This window comes from Takifugu flavidus, chromosome 4 (assembly GCF_003711565.1).
Source record: "Takifugu flavidus isolate HTHZ2018 chromosome 4, ASM371156v2, whole genome shotgun sequence".
NCBI classification, from domain to species: domain Eukaryota; kingdom Metazoa; phylum Chordata; class Actinopteri; order Tetraodontiformes; family Tetraodontidae; genus Takifugu; species Takifugu flavidus.
The window spans coordinates 17,657,771-17,675,123 of record NC_079523.1 but is presented as its reverse complement, the minus strand read 5'-3'; the positions used below and the strand labels follow the sequence as shown (position 1 = coordinate 17,675,123).

Sequence of the window (17,353 nt, the reverse complement as noted above, 5' to 3'; positions counted from 1 at the left end):
TACAGCTGAACCATGTTGTGAATCCTGTCGTGAAACTCGTCAACTTCATACGGGCAAGGGGACTTCAACACCGTCAGTTTATTGCGTTCCTGGAGGAAACTGATGCGGATCACCAGGACCTGCTTTATCACTCCCGTGTTCGCTGGTTGAGTTTGGGCAAAGTGTTTCAACGCGTGTGGGAGCTCAAAGAGGAGATTGGCTTGTTTTTGAGCGACTGGGGAAGGCTGATGAATTTCCTGAGCTGAGCAACAAGAGATGGATTTGTGACTTTGCGTTCGCTACGGACGTATTTTCACACTTAAATGAGCTCAAGAGCTACACGAAACTACAGGGGAAGGATCAGTTTGTGCACGACATGTACGCAAACGTGAAAGCCTTCAAATCCAAGCTGGCTATATTCTCCAGGCAAATTTTGAACAAGTCATTCACTCATTTTCCTACACTAGCCACGCTGAAAGAGGCCGGAGCAAAAGTGAAGAAATACAGTGAGTCACTGGATGCACTGCACGGAGAATTCTGCCGTCGGTTCTCGGATTTCGACAAAATTGACAAGTCACTTCAGTTGGTGGCCTATCCTCTGTCACAAGACCCCGAAACAGCCCCAGAGGAGCTGCAGCTCGAACTGATCGACCTTCAGTCCGACCCAGTCTTAAAAGGGAAGTTCAACTGTCTGAAACTAAATGACTTCTATGCGTCACTCAGCAAAGCAGCGTTTCCAAGGCTCCGGCAGACAGCGCAGAAGATCCTGGCATTGTTCGGCTCGACCTATGTGTGTGAACAGACCTTCAGCATCATGAACATCAAACCAAGCCAGCCACAGATCCAGGTTAACAGACCAACACCTGAGATCCATTCTGAGAATCGCCACAACAAAACTAACTCCGGACTTTGATGTGCTGGCTAAAAAAGGAGAGCAACAACACTGTTCCCATTAAAATGGAAAGTGTCTCGCTGATGCGCACGCAGATAATGCCGCTTCACAGACTTACTTGCTGCCACTGTTTCCTCCTTGCACTGTTCATTGTTGACTTTTGGCACCATGGTAGGATAACAGAACTTTCAGTGCTTTAAAATAGAAATGTTTTTTTTTTTTTTAAAAAGGCACATTTTATTCATTTTATTTTAAGACTCATTCCAAATTCAGATATTTTGTTGTAATGCTTCTCTTCATTTTCATTTGAAATTAAAGCACATGTTTTCTCCATATCCCAAGATGTGTATTTTTTCTCCAATGAGGTGAGGTTACTGAAGCACTCCATCCATCCATCTGCTCCTGGTCCGGCCCCTTTGTCAAATGTTAGAACCCATTGTGGCCCGCGCATCAAAATGTTTGCCCACCCCTGTTCTAGACACTTCAAACGATGAACAGCACATGGCATGTTATTGGGTAAGTCTGGCTTGTCTTGTTTAAAGGGTAAGGGCATTTCATAATGACCATCCTGTTTATGTTTGATTCCATCTTTCAGCTTGTTCAAGAACTGGAGATCTTCCTGAGAGAAGACTGCTTCTTCTCCCACTCGCTCACTGAAGTCTGATTCCAGCACTTTGATTACATCATCTGGAGTAACCACTTCTTTGATGCAAGTGTTACAAACATAGTGAACTTCACTCTTGAGCTTGACTGTTGGTTTGTGTGCTGGTATTACCTGCCTTACAATGATGCGGTGACTTACACCAATTGCATCAATCTCATTTTCTTTTTGTTCACCATAACTCACTATGCTCCAACCTAAATCAGTTCTCTGAGCAAATGGTTGGTTCTCTTCCCCAATTACAACTTGCCGGCTTTCGCAAATCTCGCATTCCATTAGTGGAGCAATGTGCTCTGCAAGATGCATCAGGTGAGGCCATGCCTTGGCAGTCTCTGGCGTTGGAATGTGTGAGCGATTAGCAGGAATGAATTCACGAGTGTAAGTTGTTGGCACTGTGATTTTCTTAGAGGAGAATAGCCCTCTTATTTGTAGGTCTTTCAGTCTTTTACAGGTGACTACTGTTTTCTTTGATGTCATAGTAGAGAGTTTCATTTTAACTTGCTCTGAATTCACATCTAGAACAACTGCTACATCCTCAAGAATGAATGACGAGTCACTTTGTGAATCAAGCAGTGCATAGACGAGAACTTCCTTGCTTGAATCACTTGAGGTTGATACATAAACAGGTATAATTGTTGAAGTCTGAGTATTATTACTGTCTTGTACAACTCTGTTAGATGTGATTTCTTTGGTTACACTTTGTGCTTCAGAATTTTCTTTCTTTGATTCTTGTTTTAAGCGATCTTCATGAAGACATGTAGGGTGACGTTTTGAGCAGATGTCACACACCATTCGCTTACTGCAGCTCTTGGATTGATGGCCATGACTTTAGCATTCAAAACACAATTTCTCGACTTGAATAAACTTTACTCTGTCAGCAACAGGCCTTTCAATGAATCTTCTGCACTTATATAAGCTGTGTCCTGTTTTCTGACAAAACACACATGTGACTATGCTCTTCTCACTAGTGTTAGTTGTGAGGATCTTTGCACCAACAGTTCTATTCTTGAAAACAACTGTGGTTTGGTTCTTAACTTTTAGTCTCTCAGATTCACTCTGCTGTAAAGCATGGTAAGAGGTTATAGGGTTACATGCGATGCTAGCTTCCATGCTTAGGAAAGTCACAAAATAATCAAAGCTTGGGAACCTTCTGTGTTCCAGCTGATACTGAGTAGCTTTCCGATTCCATCTGGTACTTAGCCAGTCAGGTAGCTTGGCAGTAAGTTTCTGATTCTCAATTCCATCATTAAGAACATTTAAACTCTCATTATGGGTCATGGCAGATTTACAGCTACGTAAAAAATCCACAAACTTTCTCAGTTCAGCACTCTCCTTTGGGCCTATTTTTCACCAAGCATGTAGTTTGTCTCGGAGGGCTTTAGCAATTACAAAGGGCTCACCATATCGTTCATTAAGCAAGTCCCATGCTGCGTGATACGAGTCTTCTGAATCAGTCAAAAAATATCCTTCTAAAGCCTCTTTAGCAGCTCCTCCTACATATTTCTGAAGGAAGAAGATTTTTTCTGCTGCGGGAATATTTTTCCTCTCAATCAGTGTATGGAAGGATGACTTCCAGTGGTTAAACTTGAGTGGATCACCGCTAAAGATGATAGGCTCTGGGATAGGTAGCCTATTTGCTGATATGGCCTCAGCCAAAACTTTGACAAGCTCTCCTGAATTATCTTGAACAACATGTCTTGGAGCTGAATCACTTTGTGTGTGTTGATACACAGGATTCATCTGATTGGTTGCTTGCATATCTGTAGATAGTTCTGTGTTGTGTAGCATCTCACCTTCATCATAAACTTGAAGCTTTGCTCTGGCTGAGTTCAGTCTTTTCAGCTCCTCCAAACGCTCAAGTTCTCTTTTTAAGTCTTTGACTGACCTTTTTCTTGCTGCACTTTCTTCTTCTTGTTGCTTTAAAAGTGCAGCTTCTTTTCTCTCTCTTTCTATTTTGCGTTCAGTTTCTTCCTTTTCTGCTTGTAGACGGCGAGATACTGCAGCTGCTTCTTGGTCTGCAGCTATCAGCTTGTCCTCGACCTCAAGTCTTTGCAGTTTCTCTTGGTGACCCTCTTGTTCAGCCATAATCTTCAGTACAGCTTGTGTGGCTGCATATTCTGCTGCAGCTTCTTGTCTTTTGGCTGAGGATACATTAGAGACAACAGAATTAGCTTTAGAATACTTAGAGGCTGAATGTGAGCCGCTTGATACAGACGACGCAAATACAGAACCAGCATCAGGCCAAACAATCTTCTCTGCTGTTCCTTGCATTTGAAATTGGGCATTCTGAACCACAATCCCTGTGACAGATACACACTTATCCATCTTGCGGCGCATTTCATGTTCTGGGCCGTCAATCCTCCGATATTCATCATAAACAATATTCAGCTCTGACAACTCCCTTTGAACAGTGCTGATATGTTCTTCTAGAATGTTGCTAGGGTCCTCTTTTATTACAGACCTTTTAGCAACCTTGCTGAGAGCTTTCCAGCGCTCATAAATGCTGTCAAAGCGTAGAAGTAGCCCTTTAGTCTTTTCCTTGTGAAATTCTTTTCCTTTTTCTGTTAATGTGCGGTCTCTTTCACTTCTACGAGGCTCTTCAAACTGGACTACTTGTGCATCATCAGGCTCATCTATCTGCTCTGGTTCTGCCATTTGAAGGCTACTTCAGAGTGACAGTTTTTACTTTTGACAAATAAATTACTTAGAAATTAACTATATGTCATTAGCTTGTCTGACATAAGCAGTTTAGCCCTAAACATGTTCTTGAGGCACTCAGGTCAATAAACTTAAAGATAATTTTGCTTCTAATTAACCCTTAAAGCAAGCATTAAAGGACTAAACTTAAATGCTCATGAATTATTTCAAACCTTTCAAAATGTACAGATTACCCCTTTAACGAATGAGGCGCTCAAATAAGACATCAAACGTAAACGACATTAATTGCTCATTAAACTTATGACCACTGTCACTAAGCTTCACAGTCCCTTGTGGTTTTCCAGACTTGTGTCCCTTTTCAGAGCATTTTAACTTGTGTGTCTGACTTGTGGACGTTCATGGAGAACCGTTGAACATGTGTCTTCTTGTTAAACATCGGCTTATCTGCTTTTCCTTCGTGACGAGCCGTCTGCGCCTCCTTGCTGGGCCCGAGCAGGTCCCTCGAAGCAGACTCGAGTTCGACTATCACTCCCGTCAGAGAAGCACGACCACAGTTCTTTTGACACAGATGATTTATTGGCACATCACCGTAAACGCCATCACCACCGTCGAACTGTTTAGCACAACACACAATTAAACAGGTTTCACATATACAACACGTACAAACGCAACATAAGAAAAACAGATTACCTCGCTGGCTGCACCCCTGAGGGAATGAGTCCACCATGAGCAAAGAAAAACGTCTTAAAAAGAATGTCTTCTGCAACTTCCTCTTCTTGCAGTATTACCTCAAATAAAAGTTCGTGGAGTGGAGTACCACATTAAAGGTCCGTCACTAAACAAAGAACAGAAACCACTTCCGCCTGTATGATGTGTTAAATAAAGGAATTAAATATTCATAAAAATAAACAATGTTAAATAAAATATTCTACAGACATAAAATGACAACATAAATGATATTTATGGCAGTTAAACTAATATTCCATCTGTCTATCCCCAACTGAATTAACTCCACACCTATCTCATCAGATTATTTGTAACAGAATAAGCAGATAACGTAGCATTTCCCTGTTCATATCTGCTACTTGCAATTTAGAATTTGTCAATAAAACTATGCTATGACACAAACTACAGTTTAATAGATGGCTGTGCTCCTAAAAAGAGCAGCATTTGTGGCTCATAAACCTCACAGACACTGCTATGCACTTTAAACATTTTTATGATCGTGAATTTTTCAATCAAATATCTTCTCTTTGATAATGCCCAAAGCTGGATTCGAACTCTCCCTCTGGGGTCTTCAGGAGGTTTCAATCAGGTTGTCTGTTACAGCAATTGTCAACTGGCCCGCACCGGCCCGGGATCGATTCCCGGCCATGGCACATTGCTTTTAAGTTGATTTCATTTATCGGAGTTGAATCCTGTTTGATTTTTTTGAAGGGGTTTCACCTCTCATCCAAGAGACGTTCTAGGCAGATTTGATGATATGACGCTCATAGGCTATATAGCCTTTTCTTTTTGGGGGGAATGGATTGGAGGCTGCTCCAACATTGAGGTTTGGACGGTGACAAAGCAAAATGGACAACCTCCACCAGAATAAATGTTTCAAGAAAATAAGTTTGAGTGTATTAACTTCAAAAGGCCATTTTCTTGCACCTGCTCTCGCTTACGGCCATACCACCCTGAGAACGCCTGATCTCGTCCGATCTCGGAAGCTAAGCAGGGTCGGGCCTGGTTAGTACTTGGATGGGAGACCGCCTGGGAATACCAGGTGCTGTAAGCTTTTTGCACTCCTCCACTTTACGTCCATCAGTAACTCACCTGTACCTGGACATTCTTCACACATTCATGTTTAAATGGTGTTTAAACACTTGTAATGGTTTTAAACACTCATCAAAGTCAGTGTTTTCAGATTCTGTGATTTCACACTGGACAGAATGTGAATGAGTTACATCTACAAATCCTCTTTACTTAAACAGAAGTTTCTACATCCAAAACACTCCTGATTAACTCAAATAAAAGCCGAACAAACTCAGTACCAACATGAGATAAAAAAGATGCAAACAGACATATTGCTCAGTGCTTTTTAATAGAAGAAATCAGAATTATGAGCATCAATTATGTATGTGTGTTAAAAGAAAAACACTGGAACATTCAAACATGGGAACAGAACCTGGATTTTAAAAAAAGACCCTAAACAAACTAAAGAAAAAAATCCCCTAAAGCAGCAATTGAAGAGTTGATTTTGTTCAGCTTCTTTTGTAAAGACTGAAAACCAAATATCCATAGCGGTCCATTCATAGCCTTGCATATCTCAGCTTTAGTGGACGGCGAGTCCCAGCTGATTGGGGCTCTTGTTCTGGGTAGGGGGGGCTAAGGTCTGGGGGTGGGGCACGCTTCCGTGGGGGCATCATCAAGACCTGTGCGTACGTCAGTTTGGAGCCCACCTGAAAAGTCAGAGAACCAGGATTTAGTTTCCACCATGAGCATCTTTGCAACAGGTCTGCTATAACCTGGGGTATTTGTCCTGTCTTTATTTATATGGCACTTTTCATACACTGGGTAGCACAAAGTGCCTCACAAAGGATAAAAACAACAAAGAGAAACAAGAGAATCAAGAAAAAGGACACACACACAGATACACACACACACACACATGCATACACAAAATCAAACACACACACAAACAAGCTGAGACATGGCTGGGCACCGAGACCTGAGGCGAAGGAGACGCCACCTTTGGAGGCCCACCCGGCCGAGGGAGGTCACGGTCCGTGGCCACAGGTGGTACCACCACAAAGACCACCCTGACCCGAACAGACTGGAGGCTCCACACCAAAGCACAGAGCCCCCTAACCACCCAGGCCAGAGCTGTCCACGGGACAGCACCCCTAGTGGTAGACCGGAAACATCTCCCAGCCTGGCAGGCCCCCATGAGGAAACCCCATGAGGAAACACTGGAGCTAAAAACTGAAGGACTAAAACAGTAAATGGGATAAAAGGTGTAAAAGCTAAAAACTGAGAACTAAGAACTGAGGGAGTAAAACAGTAAAGGTATCAAGTAAAATAAGGATAAGACATAAAAAAGCATGAGAACATAAAAGAAATTAAAAATAATCAAAAAATCAATTAAAGGCCTGATTTAAAAGGTGTGTCTTGAGCCTCTTTTTAAAAACCTCAGCAGCCTCTGCGGCCCTGAGGTTCTCCGGCAGGCTGTTCCACAGTCGGGGACCATAATAACTGAAGGCCGCTTCCCCGTGCGTTTTAGAGCTTACATGTGGGATGGTTAAAAGGCCGGTGCCCGAGGACCTCAGAGTCCGCGAGGGTTGATAGAATAAAAGCATGTCAGATAAATAAGTCGGGCCAAGACCATTAAGACATTTAAAAACGAATAAAAGAACCTTAAAATCGATCCTGAAACGCACGGGTAGCCAATGCAGCGATTCTAAAACCGGTGTGATGTGCTCCCGCCCTCTGGTCCTCGTCAGCACCCGTGCAGCTGAGTTTTGTAATAATTGTAGGTTAGAGATGCTCTTTTTGGGAAGACCAGAGAGCAGGGCATTACAATAATCTAGACCACAAGAGATAAAAGCGTGCATCAGCACCTCCGTGCTGGCCTGAGAGAGAAACGGCGGACTCTGGCTATATTCTTCAGGTGGTAAAAACCTACCTTTGTTATGTTTTTGATGTGTGGGATGAAGCTAAGCTCAGAGTCAAAGATCACACCCAGATTTTTTACAAATTGAGATGGTTTAAAATCCTTTAATTTTGGTACAAGTTTCTCTCTCTGACCTTCAGGACCAATGACTAAGACCTCTGTTTGGTCTGCGTCAGTACTAAACCTACGTTAGTTCTTAGTTGCGTCAGACCTGAATTCACGATATTCCAAGGAATTTTTTTAATGTGGTGCATCACAGCAGTGTTGAGAACAGCCTCACTTCACCATCTTAGCAGCTGGTATATAGGTAGAAAAATGAAGACTGACCTGAGCCTCTCCAGTTTACAGTTTGGACTCTCCAGTCCAGAACAGAGCCGCTTCACTCCTGAATCCTGCAACGTGTTGATATTCAGGTCCAGAACCCTCAGATGGGAGGGATTGGACCTCAGCGCTGAGGCCAGAGAGTCACAGCTGATCTCTGATAAACTGCAGTCCCTTAATCTAAATAAAGAAGGTAAACTTTTATAAGGTTATAAGTGAAACCAGTATTCATCTGAAAGGTTAATCAGAGGCATGATCTGTAAATATTTAATTTAGTTACAGGTTAAAAAATGATAGTAATATGTATTACCACAATTCCAACCTCTCAGGTTTGCACTGTTCCAAGGAGAATATATATTGTTCTGGCCCTCACTCTTCCCAGGTTCTCCCCACCTCTTTCCCTCCCATCTCATCATGGAGATCCATCTCACCTGTGGCTCATCTTTAAAGGCACAACCTGTCTTAGATGACTTCCTGTCTCCCTCACCATCTCCCTCCTCGTTGGCTGGTGTCTACCAGGCACCCTCACCTAGTTTTGTCTAATTTTGGTTACCATCTGTCGGCTTTTTCATTTTCCTTAAATCAATTTATCATGAATAAGTGGTCCCCGTGTGGCCCTCCCTCCTGAAGGAACTGGGCACAACACACACACTCAGATAGTGTGAGGACCCTCGGAAGGAATAATGGACATTTTTGAGAATGGTGTTTACCTCAGAGTTTCCAGTCGGCAGTTTGGAAAGTGGAGAAAACCACAGAGCAGCTTCACTCCTGGATCCTGCAGCTGGTTCCCACTCAGGTCCAGTTCTCTGAGATGGGAGGGATTGGACCTCAGCGCCGAGGCCAGAGAGCCACAGCTGATCTCTGATAAACTGCAGTCAATCAATCTGAAAAATGCAGGATGAGGTTATACGGTGCAGGTCTGCATGTTATCTGCGTCAGTACTAAACCTACGTTAGTTCTTAGTTGGGTCAGACCTGAATTCACGATATTCCAAGGAATTTTTTTAATGTGGTGCATCACAGCAGTATTGAGAACAGCCTCACTTCACCATCTTAGCAGCTGGTATATAGGTAGAAAAATGAAGACTGACCTGAGCGTCTCCAGTTTACAGTTTGGACTCTCCAGTCCAGAACAGAGCCGCTCCACTCCTGAATCCTTCAACGGGTTGTAGCTCAGGTCCAGAACCCTCAGATGGGAGAGGTTGGACTTCAGAGCTGAGGCCACAGAATCACAGCTGGTCTCTGATAAACTGCAGCCTCTTAGTCTAAAATAACAATTATTTTAAGAGAAGACAAATAAAAATCAACATGTACCAGAGCAAAACACAGCTTACAAGCAACAAACCTCTGGTCCTGCACCGGTTTATCTGCTGTATGTTCCTATTTTGGGTTCTTTCAGGGCAGTTGGACAAGATCTACACCGTATGTAAAGTGTGTGTAGGTCAAAATACCTTCCAAGTTTGTGAGACCACATTTCTCAATAGCACTCAACTCTTGTCAGGAGTTGGGACAAAGCAACCCACTCCTGATAGCTTGTGGGCGATGCTGCAGCGACCCTGCAATCCCTACACTCTCTGGTGAAACCAAATCAAAGGTTTTAGACACTGCTGGATGCTGGAAGGGTGGCTATAGTCTGGACGCAGAGTTCCCCTGACTGCACATTTCTCCAACAATGATTGGCAGCTGGTGTCACTTGTTCTCCAGATGAGAGAAGGAAAGAGAGCCCCCCCACAGTGTGTTTGATTGCCCCACTGCAAGCTCAATGCTGCCAGAAAACATTGCAGGAGCATCAATTCCCCTCAGGGCATCAACAAGGACCTCAGGAAAAGGTGCAGCTGCCACCTACTAGAGACAAGCACACTGAGCTGAGATTCAAAGCCCTCTCCTCCCAAGAGAAGAGCTTGTTTGTTGGAGGCTCTTCTGGGCGATACCTGGTGCCACAGCTCCAGCTCAGCCCGTCTCTGGAGCTGAGGTGGAGCTTAGCAAGTTTCATGGTTCTCCACCACTTCCTCTCGCTGAGGACCTTCTCAGCTGGTGGTTTCTGCTCCACCTTCCAAGTTGAGCAGGTGATACTTCTGCATTCCTGCCACCAGTGTCTCTGCAGAAAGAGTCTTCTCTACTGTTTTATATTAGATTGTAGAAAATTAGGATTTTTGGTTGATGTCTTAGATGTTGTTGACTAAGAGCAGGTTTTTCTTTAATAACATAGAAAGATTCGATGAGAAGAGCAAATGTATTATTTTATGAGCTACTTCCACTACTATTATATACACATACTTCCATATTGTCTTAGATTGCAAGCTGCATTTATTGCATCGTTCATAGAAAGTCATATTTGTGAGGAGAAAAACTCCAATAAGGTCATTTTCTTTAATGACCATTACAAAAGAAGGAGGCGATGAACAAACAGATTTATATAAAAATGTGTGAAAACTTATGGATGGAAACCTTTTTAAAATGGCTGCATTGTGTAGAATCGGTGTAGAATCAACTTGTTGACTTCTGATTTGGACTCCAATGGAAGTGAGGTGCAACAATTGTGGATGCTGAAAGCTTCAGATCTTCATGAAGGTTTCTGTGGTTGGACTGACCTGCTGCCCCTTTAAGAGGGAGGCAGGTTTGGGCTTCTGGCTGGAATGAAGCCACCTAAGATGAGAATGACTGCAGGCTTTCGGTACCAAGGTTTAACAGGGGGCTCACTTCACACTTGGGCTTTTCTCTTTTTTGGGATGGCTTTTCTCAGGAGAGAAGGGGCATGGCACACTGCAGCAGCTTTCTTTTTGGGGTTTCTAGTTTTCCTTCTGATCTTTAAAAGACAGGAAGAACCATTTTTGATTGGTCTGAATGTTTGGGCGGTTTTGTGGCCAGCCTAAAATAAAACAAGACAAATCTACAATTGATACTTCCTTTCTAGTCATTGATGACCATCCTCACATGGGACAGATTTCCACAACCAATTTAATACTGCAAATCTGTCCTGTGTGGTCTTTTTTCTGAGAACTGTAACACTACGTTTATAACAAAGATCAAACATGTAAACATTTATTGTCTAACTAGTTACACCTGGGAAAGTACTGGATCATCTCTGACTGACCTGAGAGTCTCCAGCTTACAGAGAGGATCCTGGAGAAAACCACAGAGCTGCTTCACTCCTGGATCCTTCAGCTGGTTCTGACTCAGGTCCAGAACCTCAGATGGGAGGGATTGGACCTCAGCGCCGAGGCCAGAGAGTCACAGCTGATCTCTGATAACCTGCAGCCACTCAGTCTGGATAAGGAATCATGGCAAGAAATGATCTCTTATTGGAGGAAAAGTCATATTACACTTGCTCAAAATCATTATTTCATTTTATTTCATTATTTAATCAGGGCCCTTGGAGTCAGGAGAGCTCTGGCCCCTCACTGATAAACTGGGATATTACAGCAACAACATAGTTAAAATGTATCTATGAAATTGACTTTCAATGGCTCATTTATACTCATACTACACTTCTCTTCTCCAAAAGTCAATGGAGTTTATCTTGAAGCCTTTCATTGTTTAGTTGTTATGTCGAAGATAAAAGGAAGCTGACCTGAGAGTCTCCAGCTTACAGAGAGGATCCTGGAGAAAACCACAGAGCAGCTTCACTCCTGGATCCTGCAGCTGGTTCTGACTCAGCTCCAGAACCCTCAGATGGGAGGGATTGGACCTCAGCGCCGAGGCCAGAGAGCCACAGCTGATCTCTGATAAACTGCATTCACTCAGCCTGGAAAAGGAATAAATGGGGCAAATAAAAACACATTTCTAAATCTGAAAATGAAGAGAAAAGCAGAAAATGTAAAGAAATTTAGAAAAGACCAACAGAGGCCTCCTGACCTGAGCGTCTCCAGTCTGCAGTTTGGATGCATCATTGCAGAAGACAGTAACTTTACTCCGGCATCTGTCAGGCTTTTGTTTTCGCTGAAGCTCAGCTCCCGTAGATGAGAAGGGTTTGACGTCATTGCTGAGGCCACAACTTCCCAATGACTCGTTGAAAGAAAACGACCAGACAGTCTGTTGTGTATGAAACAAAAATAGTGAGTCAAACTTTGGGATTTCTAATCAACTTATCTGAGAATCTACCTCAACACAAATGTAGCTCATTTCCTGGAAAAGCTAAATTCAACACCGTAGAGCAACAGTTTGAACGACCATCAGATCTGAAATGCAACTGAATTATTCTCAACATTTGTCTTATTTTAGAACAGCTCATAATTACTCAATATTTAAAATGATTGTAGCAAATGGTTTAAAGAAACGTGCATCTTTTTATCTGTCTATCGGCTCTTTGGATATTTTGCATTTCATCCAATTTGTACGATGGTGCGTCAAGTCTTAATTCAGCGATCCGATCGATGACATCAGAGTCTCTGGTTGCATCGATTGCCCTCAGCTTCTGTTCTATCTGCCTGTTTCCCTTCAAATCATTTTCACTGCACCTTTTGTTGCTAGTGATGAAGTTGCCACCTAACGGGTGTGGAAAGGCTCAAACAACTTTGTGGGTCACATAAAGGCTCCAAACGGAACCGCCACAAAGACCTAAAACACCCATTTAAACCAACGAGGCCGGCTGTTTTTACGTTGAACAAATGAAGCAAAATAGTCACGTGTCATTAGTTAAAATGTGTTTTTCTGTCGTTAGAATACGATGTATACAAACAAACAAAAGTTATTTAATGACATGACAGTAATTTCATGATAGTCAGTTAACTTGTGGCTCCTATTATTCCTGCCTTATGTTGGTTTGTCTGGATTGACCTTTGAACTTATATCCAGCCAGTGTTGAACATTTCTGGATGAATTGTTGTTGTTTTTAATTTATGGACGCTGCAATGGAAATAAAGAATTGAAGGAATGACCACTGGAGGGGGTATTGCTACCTGACATGATCCACTCGCTTGATTTAAACGCCGATGTCCGGCCCCAAAAATCTTTACTTACACGGCCTTCCTGCAGTTCCTCACAGCTGGAATCAGGCGACGTCGTCCCTCCTCTGAGGTGTTGTACTGCTGCAGGTTCAGCTCATCCAGAACCTCCTCTGACATCTGCAGCAGGTAGGCCAGAGCTGAACAGTGGATCTCTGACAGTCTCCTCTCTGATTTCTTCTCTGACTTCAGGAACTCTTGGATCTCCTGATGGACTGACTGATCCTTCATCTCCATCAGACAGTGGAAGATGTTGATGCTTCTGTCTGGGGAGATTTTATCACTGTTCTCCTCCTTCAGGTTGTTGAGGACCTTCTGGATGGTTTCTGGGTGGTTCTCCATCTGATCCAACAGTCCACCCAAGATCCTCTGATTGGACTCCAGAGAGAGACCATGAAGGAAGCGAACAAACAAGTCCAGGTGGCCATTTTCACTTTTGAGAGATTTCCTTAGTGCTCTCCTGAGGAAGCCATCAAGAGATGTGATTGGTTTAGAATATTTTAGGAACTTATTTATAACCGCTGTGTCTTTCCTGGTGTAACGGTGGAACATGTAGACGGCAGCCAGAAACTCCTGAATGCTCAGATGAACAAAGCAGTAGACTGATTTCTGGAAGATCACACTCTCTCTCTTGAAGATCTCTGTACAAACTCCTGAGTACACCGACACCTCGGAGACGTCCAGTCCACATCGCTCCAGGTCTTCTGAGTAGAACATGATGTTTCCTTTCTCCAGATGTTCAAACGCCAGCCGACCCAACTTCAGAAGGAGTTCTTTGTCAGCCTCAGTCAGTTCCTCTGGCTTTCCTCCATACTTCTGCTTCTTCCTCTTTATCTGAACCCTCAGGAAGTGTGAGTAGAGGTCAGTCAGGGTTTGGGGCAGCTCTCCTCTCTGGTCTCTGGTCATCATGTCCTCCAGAACTATAGCAGTGATCCAGCAGAAAACTGGGATCAGACACATGATGTGGAGGCTCCTGGAGGCCTTGATGTGTGAGATGATTCTCTTGGACAGATCTTCATCACTGAACCTCCTCCTGAAGTACTCCTCCTTCTGGGAGTCAGTGAAGCCTCGTACTTCTGTGATCCTGTCAACACACGAGGGAGGAATCTGATGGGCTGCTGCAGGTCTGGAGGTGATCCAGATGAGAGCTGAGGGAAGCAGGTTCCCCTGGATGAGGTTCACCAGGAGCACGCCAACTGACGATACTTGTGTGACATCAGAGATGAGCTGATGGTTGTTGAAACCCAGTGAAAATCTGCTTTCATCCAGGCCATCAAAGATGAACAGAAGTTTCCAGACAGTCAGATCTTCTGCTCTGATCTTCTGTAATGTTGGATGGAAAACATGAAGCAGTGAGAGAAGACTGTGCTGCTCATCTCTGATCAAGTTCAGCTCCCTGCATGAGAGCGGAAGCACCAGACTGATGTCTTGGTTCTCCAAACCTTCTGCCAGTCCAGACTGAACTTCTGCACTGAGAAGGTTTTTCCAACGCCGGCGACACCGTTGGTCAGAACCACTCTGATGTGTCTCTGTTGCTCAGATAAGACTTTGAAGATGTCCTGGCACTTGATTGGAGTGTCCTGGATGTTCTTCTTGGAGGTTCTCTCAAGCTGTCTCACCTCATGTTGTGTGTCCACCTCCTCACTTTGTCCCTCAGTGATGTAGAGCTCAGTGTAGATCTTGTTCAGCAGGGTTCCACTTCCTGCTTCATTAGTTCCTTCAGTCACATGTTCACATCTTCTCTTCAGACTCATCTTATGACCTTCTATCACCTCCTGCAGTTCACCACCCTCTGAAACAAACAATCTTTTAAATCCTTTTACAATTGTCATCTACAGCAGTAACACAGATGTCCTCAACTGGAAAATATTCTGTCATGTTTGAATGATAGAAGCAACAGTCGGGTCATGACCCATCTCACTGTCAGTTTGAAATGTTATGTCTTCTTATGTACACCTATTCTTTTATTTCATTGGGTTTCAATGTAATTTAGTCTATAACAACCATTTCCATGTCTTCCAAGAGTTTGCTTGGACTAAACAGCTGGTAAAAGCTGGATGATATTAGAAAAACACATCAAACCTTCTCCAAACACATCATACTCAGCAGACCCATTGTCCTGTAAAGGTCACCTGCCTTCAGCTCTTTAACACTTTCCAGAACTAAATGACTAAATGTTGCTAAATACTGTCTAAGCATTTAGGAAGGTCTGAAGAGGGTCCAGGGGTTCCAGTGGAACCAAACAAGTGCTCTCTGGATCTTCTCTTGCACATTGTAAATACACAAGTTGTTCCTTTATTCCGACCCAAAAGTATCTTATAAATACAAATGTACGAGCTTACGTGAGACGCTGTTGTTCAGGTCGGCGGTCTGCAGTTCAGTTCTCCGTTTGTTTTCACCCTCGGGACAGGAGGAATCTCCAATGGAAGCAGACCGTTTCTGATACCTGTCAAAAATGGGAATAGTGGTTATACATGTCTACTGGGCGTTAGCAACGCCTAAGAAAGGCTGCGTTCACTTCTACTTTCAGTTTGCTCTGACAGTTGAAGATTGAATGAACACTGAGCAAAAAATATAAAGTTATTTACGTTATTTAAGCTTGTTTAGTTGGAGAAAAGTGTATTTGATTTAAGTGTTTAGTGGCTTTTCTCATTGTGAATTTATGTTAAAAATAAAAGTGCCAAATCAGGAATATAAACTCATAGAATAGAACAAAAGTTCTCCATTTATGCTCCAAATACAGTCGTCTGGTCTCTGAAACTGATCATTAAATAGCACAGAGTTCACGCGTATTCAAAAGCTTATTTCAACCATTTAGAAATGACTGATATTGTTGTCTATGGGTTTATTAGAACCAGGAGCCTTATAAATAGACTTTTTAATGAATTTTCATGACATGTGGTGGAACAGTGTGGCAGAACAAGCTGCACAGACCTGCCATGTCTTACCCATCCGTATCTAAATGGAGAGCTGGAGCACTCTGCAATGATGGATATTGTTGGGAAACTTTAAAATATATGCCTAGGAATTTTAGTGAGATGATGTTAACCCATGTAGGAGAAATGACCAGTTAAAAACACAAGCAACTTTAAAATATATGCCTAGGAATTTTAGTGAGATGATGTTAACCCATGTAGGAGAAATGACCAGTTAAAAACACAAGCAATTTTCAGTTTTAAAAGATTTACCACACTAAAATTAACATGGGAGTTAATGGGAGCGAACGCCTGACATGTTGGTGCACCGTTTCATTTTAAGAGCTGATGAATTTCATTTTTCACGATAGTGGAGGCTAATACCCACAAAATGATGTTTTGTATGGTTGTGAAATGTTCTAAGGAGAGTTATGTGGTTCAGAAAACCTTACTTTAAAGGTGAGCCTTGAGCTCCAATACCGAAGTTGAAAGGGCGGTCTTTGGACATGTAGCTCTTCATGGACACACAGCTGGGCACTGTGGACTCTGCTCTGTCCTCGTCCATCCTGAGGAAACATCAGAAATAGTGATGAGACTGTGATGAAGGTAAATAATCTGTAGAGGTTGGAGTTAAATAATCCCAATTCACTGCATTTTTATCAAACAGGAACATTTCTAATCCATTCTGGATAACAACTGAATCAATAAATCAATGATGTCTCTGTATCATTTTCATGTTTTCAGAGTTTAAGCTGCTTTTTTTAACTGTTCCCTGCAGTGAGAAAAGAACTGGCACCTTTTCCAGCCCCTCATCCTGCAGCACTGAATGTGCTCTAAAGTTCTTTCCAGAGCAAACGTCTCTGCACTTGCAGCAACATGTTGTAGTCATGGATCCGTGAGGAGAACCGGATACAGGAAACGCCCCCACTTTGATCCCAAAACCCAACTGGTGGCCAACGGTGGTCCGGCAACGACGGGGACGCTGGTCCATCGGGCCGACAACACTGGTTTTCCACAGGCCAACATGGTGAAAGGACTGTCTTCAGCTCAGCCACTAAATTATCTGGTGCTACATAAACATACTAGTCAGGACTTTTTAACTTCCCTTCTTTGTTCCCCTCTTCAATTATTTCTATGATCCAAGTCCTCAAAGATCACTGCTCTATTTAAAATAGATGAAAGAAATGACACCCACTCCTGCATTTCTTTCACAGTGGTTCCACAACATAGAACAATAAACCACTGTGAGAAAACGTGCAACATGAACCCAAAATCCTGTTGGTGTCCTGTGATCCTGTGTGGATTTATTTAATTATTTTTAAAGTTTATT

The 17,353-nt window shown here is 42.9% G+C and overlaps 1 protein-coding gene and 1 non-coding gene across 10 annotated transcripts in view; one reads left to right on the top strand and one right to left on the bottom strand.

The window, feature by feature from the left end:
- LOC130523564 (NACHT, LRR and PYD domains-containing protein 12-like) overlaps positions 1-17,353 on the bottom strand; it is a 99,758-nt gene that overhangs the window by 56,994 nt on the left and 25,411 nt on the right. For 2 of the 9 annotated variants that reach the window (XR_008949915.1, XR_008949914.1), the window contains exons 4-6: positions 12,021-12,197; positions 11,737-11,910; positions 11,260-11,432 (exon numbers count right to left, since the gene is read on the bottom strand). Coding sequence is in view for 6 of the 9 variants with exons in the window: in XM_057028904.1 (XP_056884884.1) it covers positions 8,127-8,346; positions 8,877-9,050; positions 9,257-9,430; positions 11,737-11,910; positions 12,021-12,197 (919 nt within the window). In the remaining 3 variants the exon portion in view is untranslated. Of the gene's footprint in view, positions 1-8,097; positions 8,347-8,876; positions 9,051-9,256; positions 9,431-11,259; positions 11,433-11,736; positions 11,911-12,020; positions 12,198-17,353 lie in introns of those variants that run through there. The other 7 variants (XM_057028909.1, XM_057028905.1, XM_057028904.1 and 4 more) reach the window with 6 other exon arrangements.
- LOC130525043 (5S ribosomal RNA) lies at positions 5,852-5,970 on the top strand. Its single transcript, XR_008950325.1, has one exon. It is a non-coding gene; the product is annotated as a 5S ribosomal RNA (ribosomal RNA).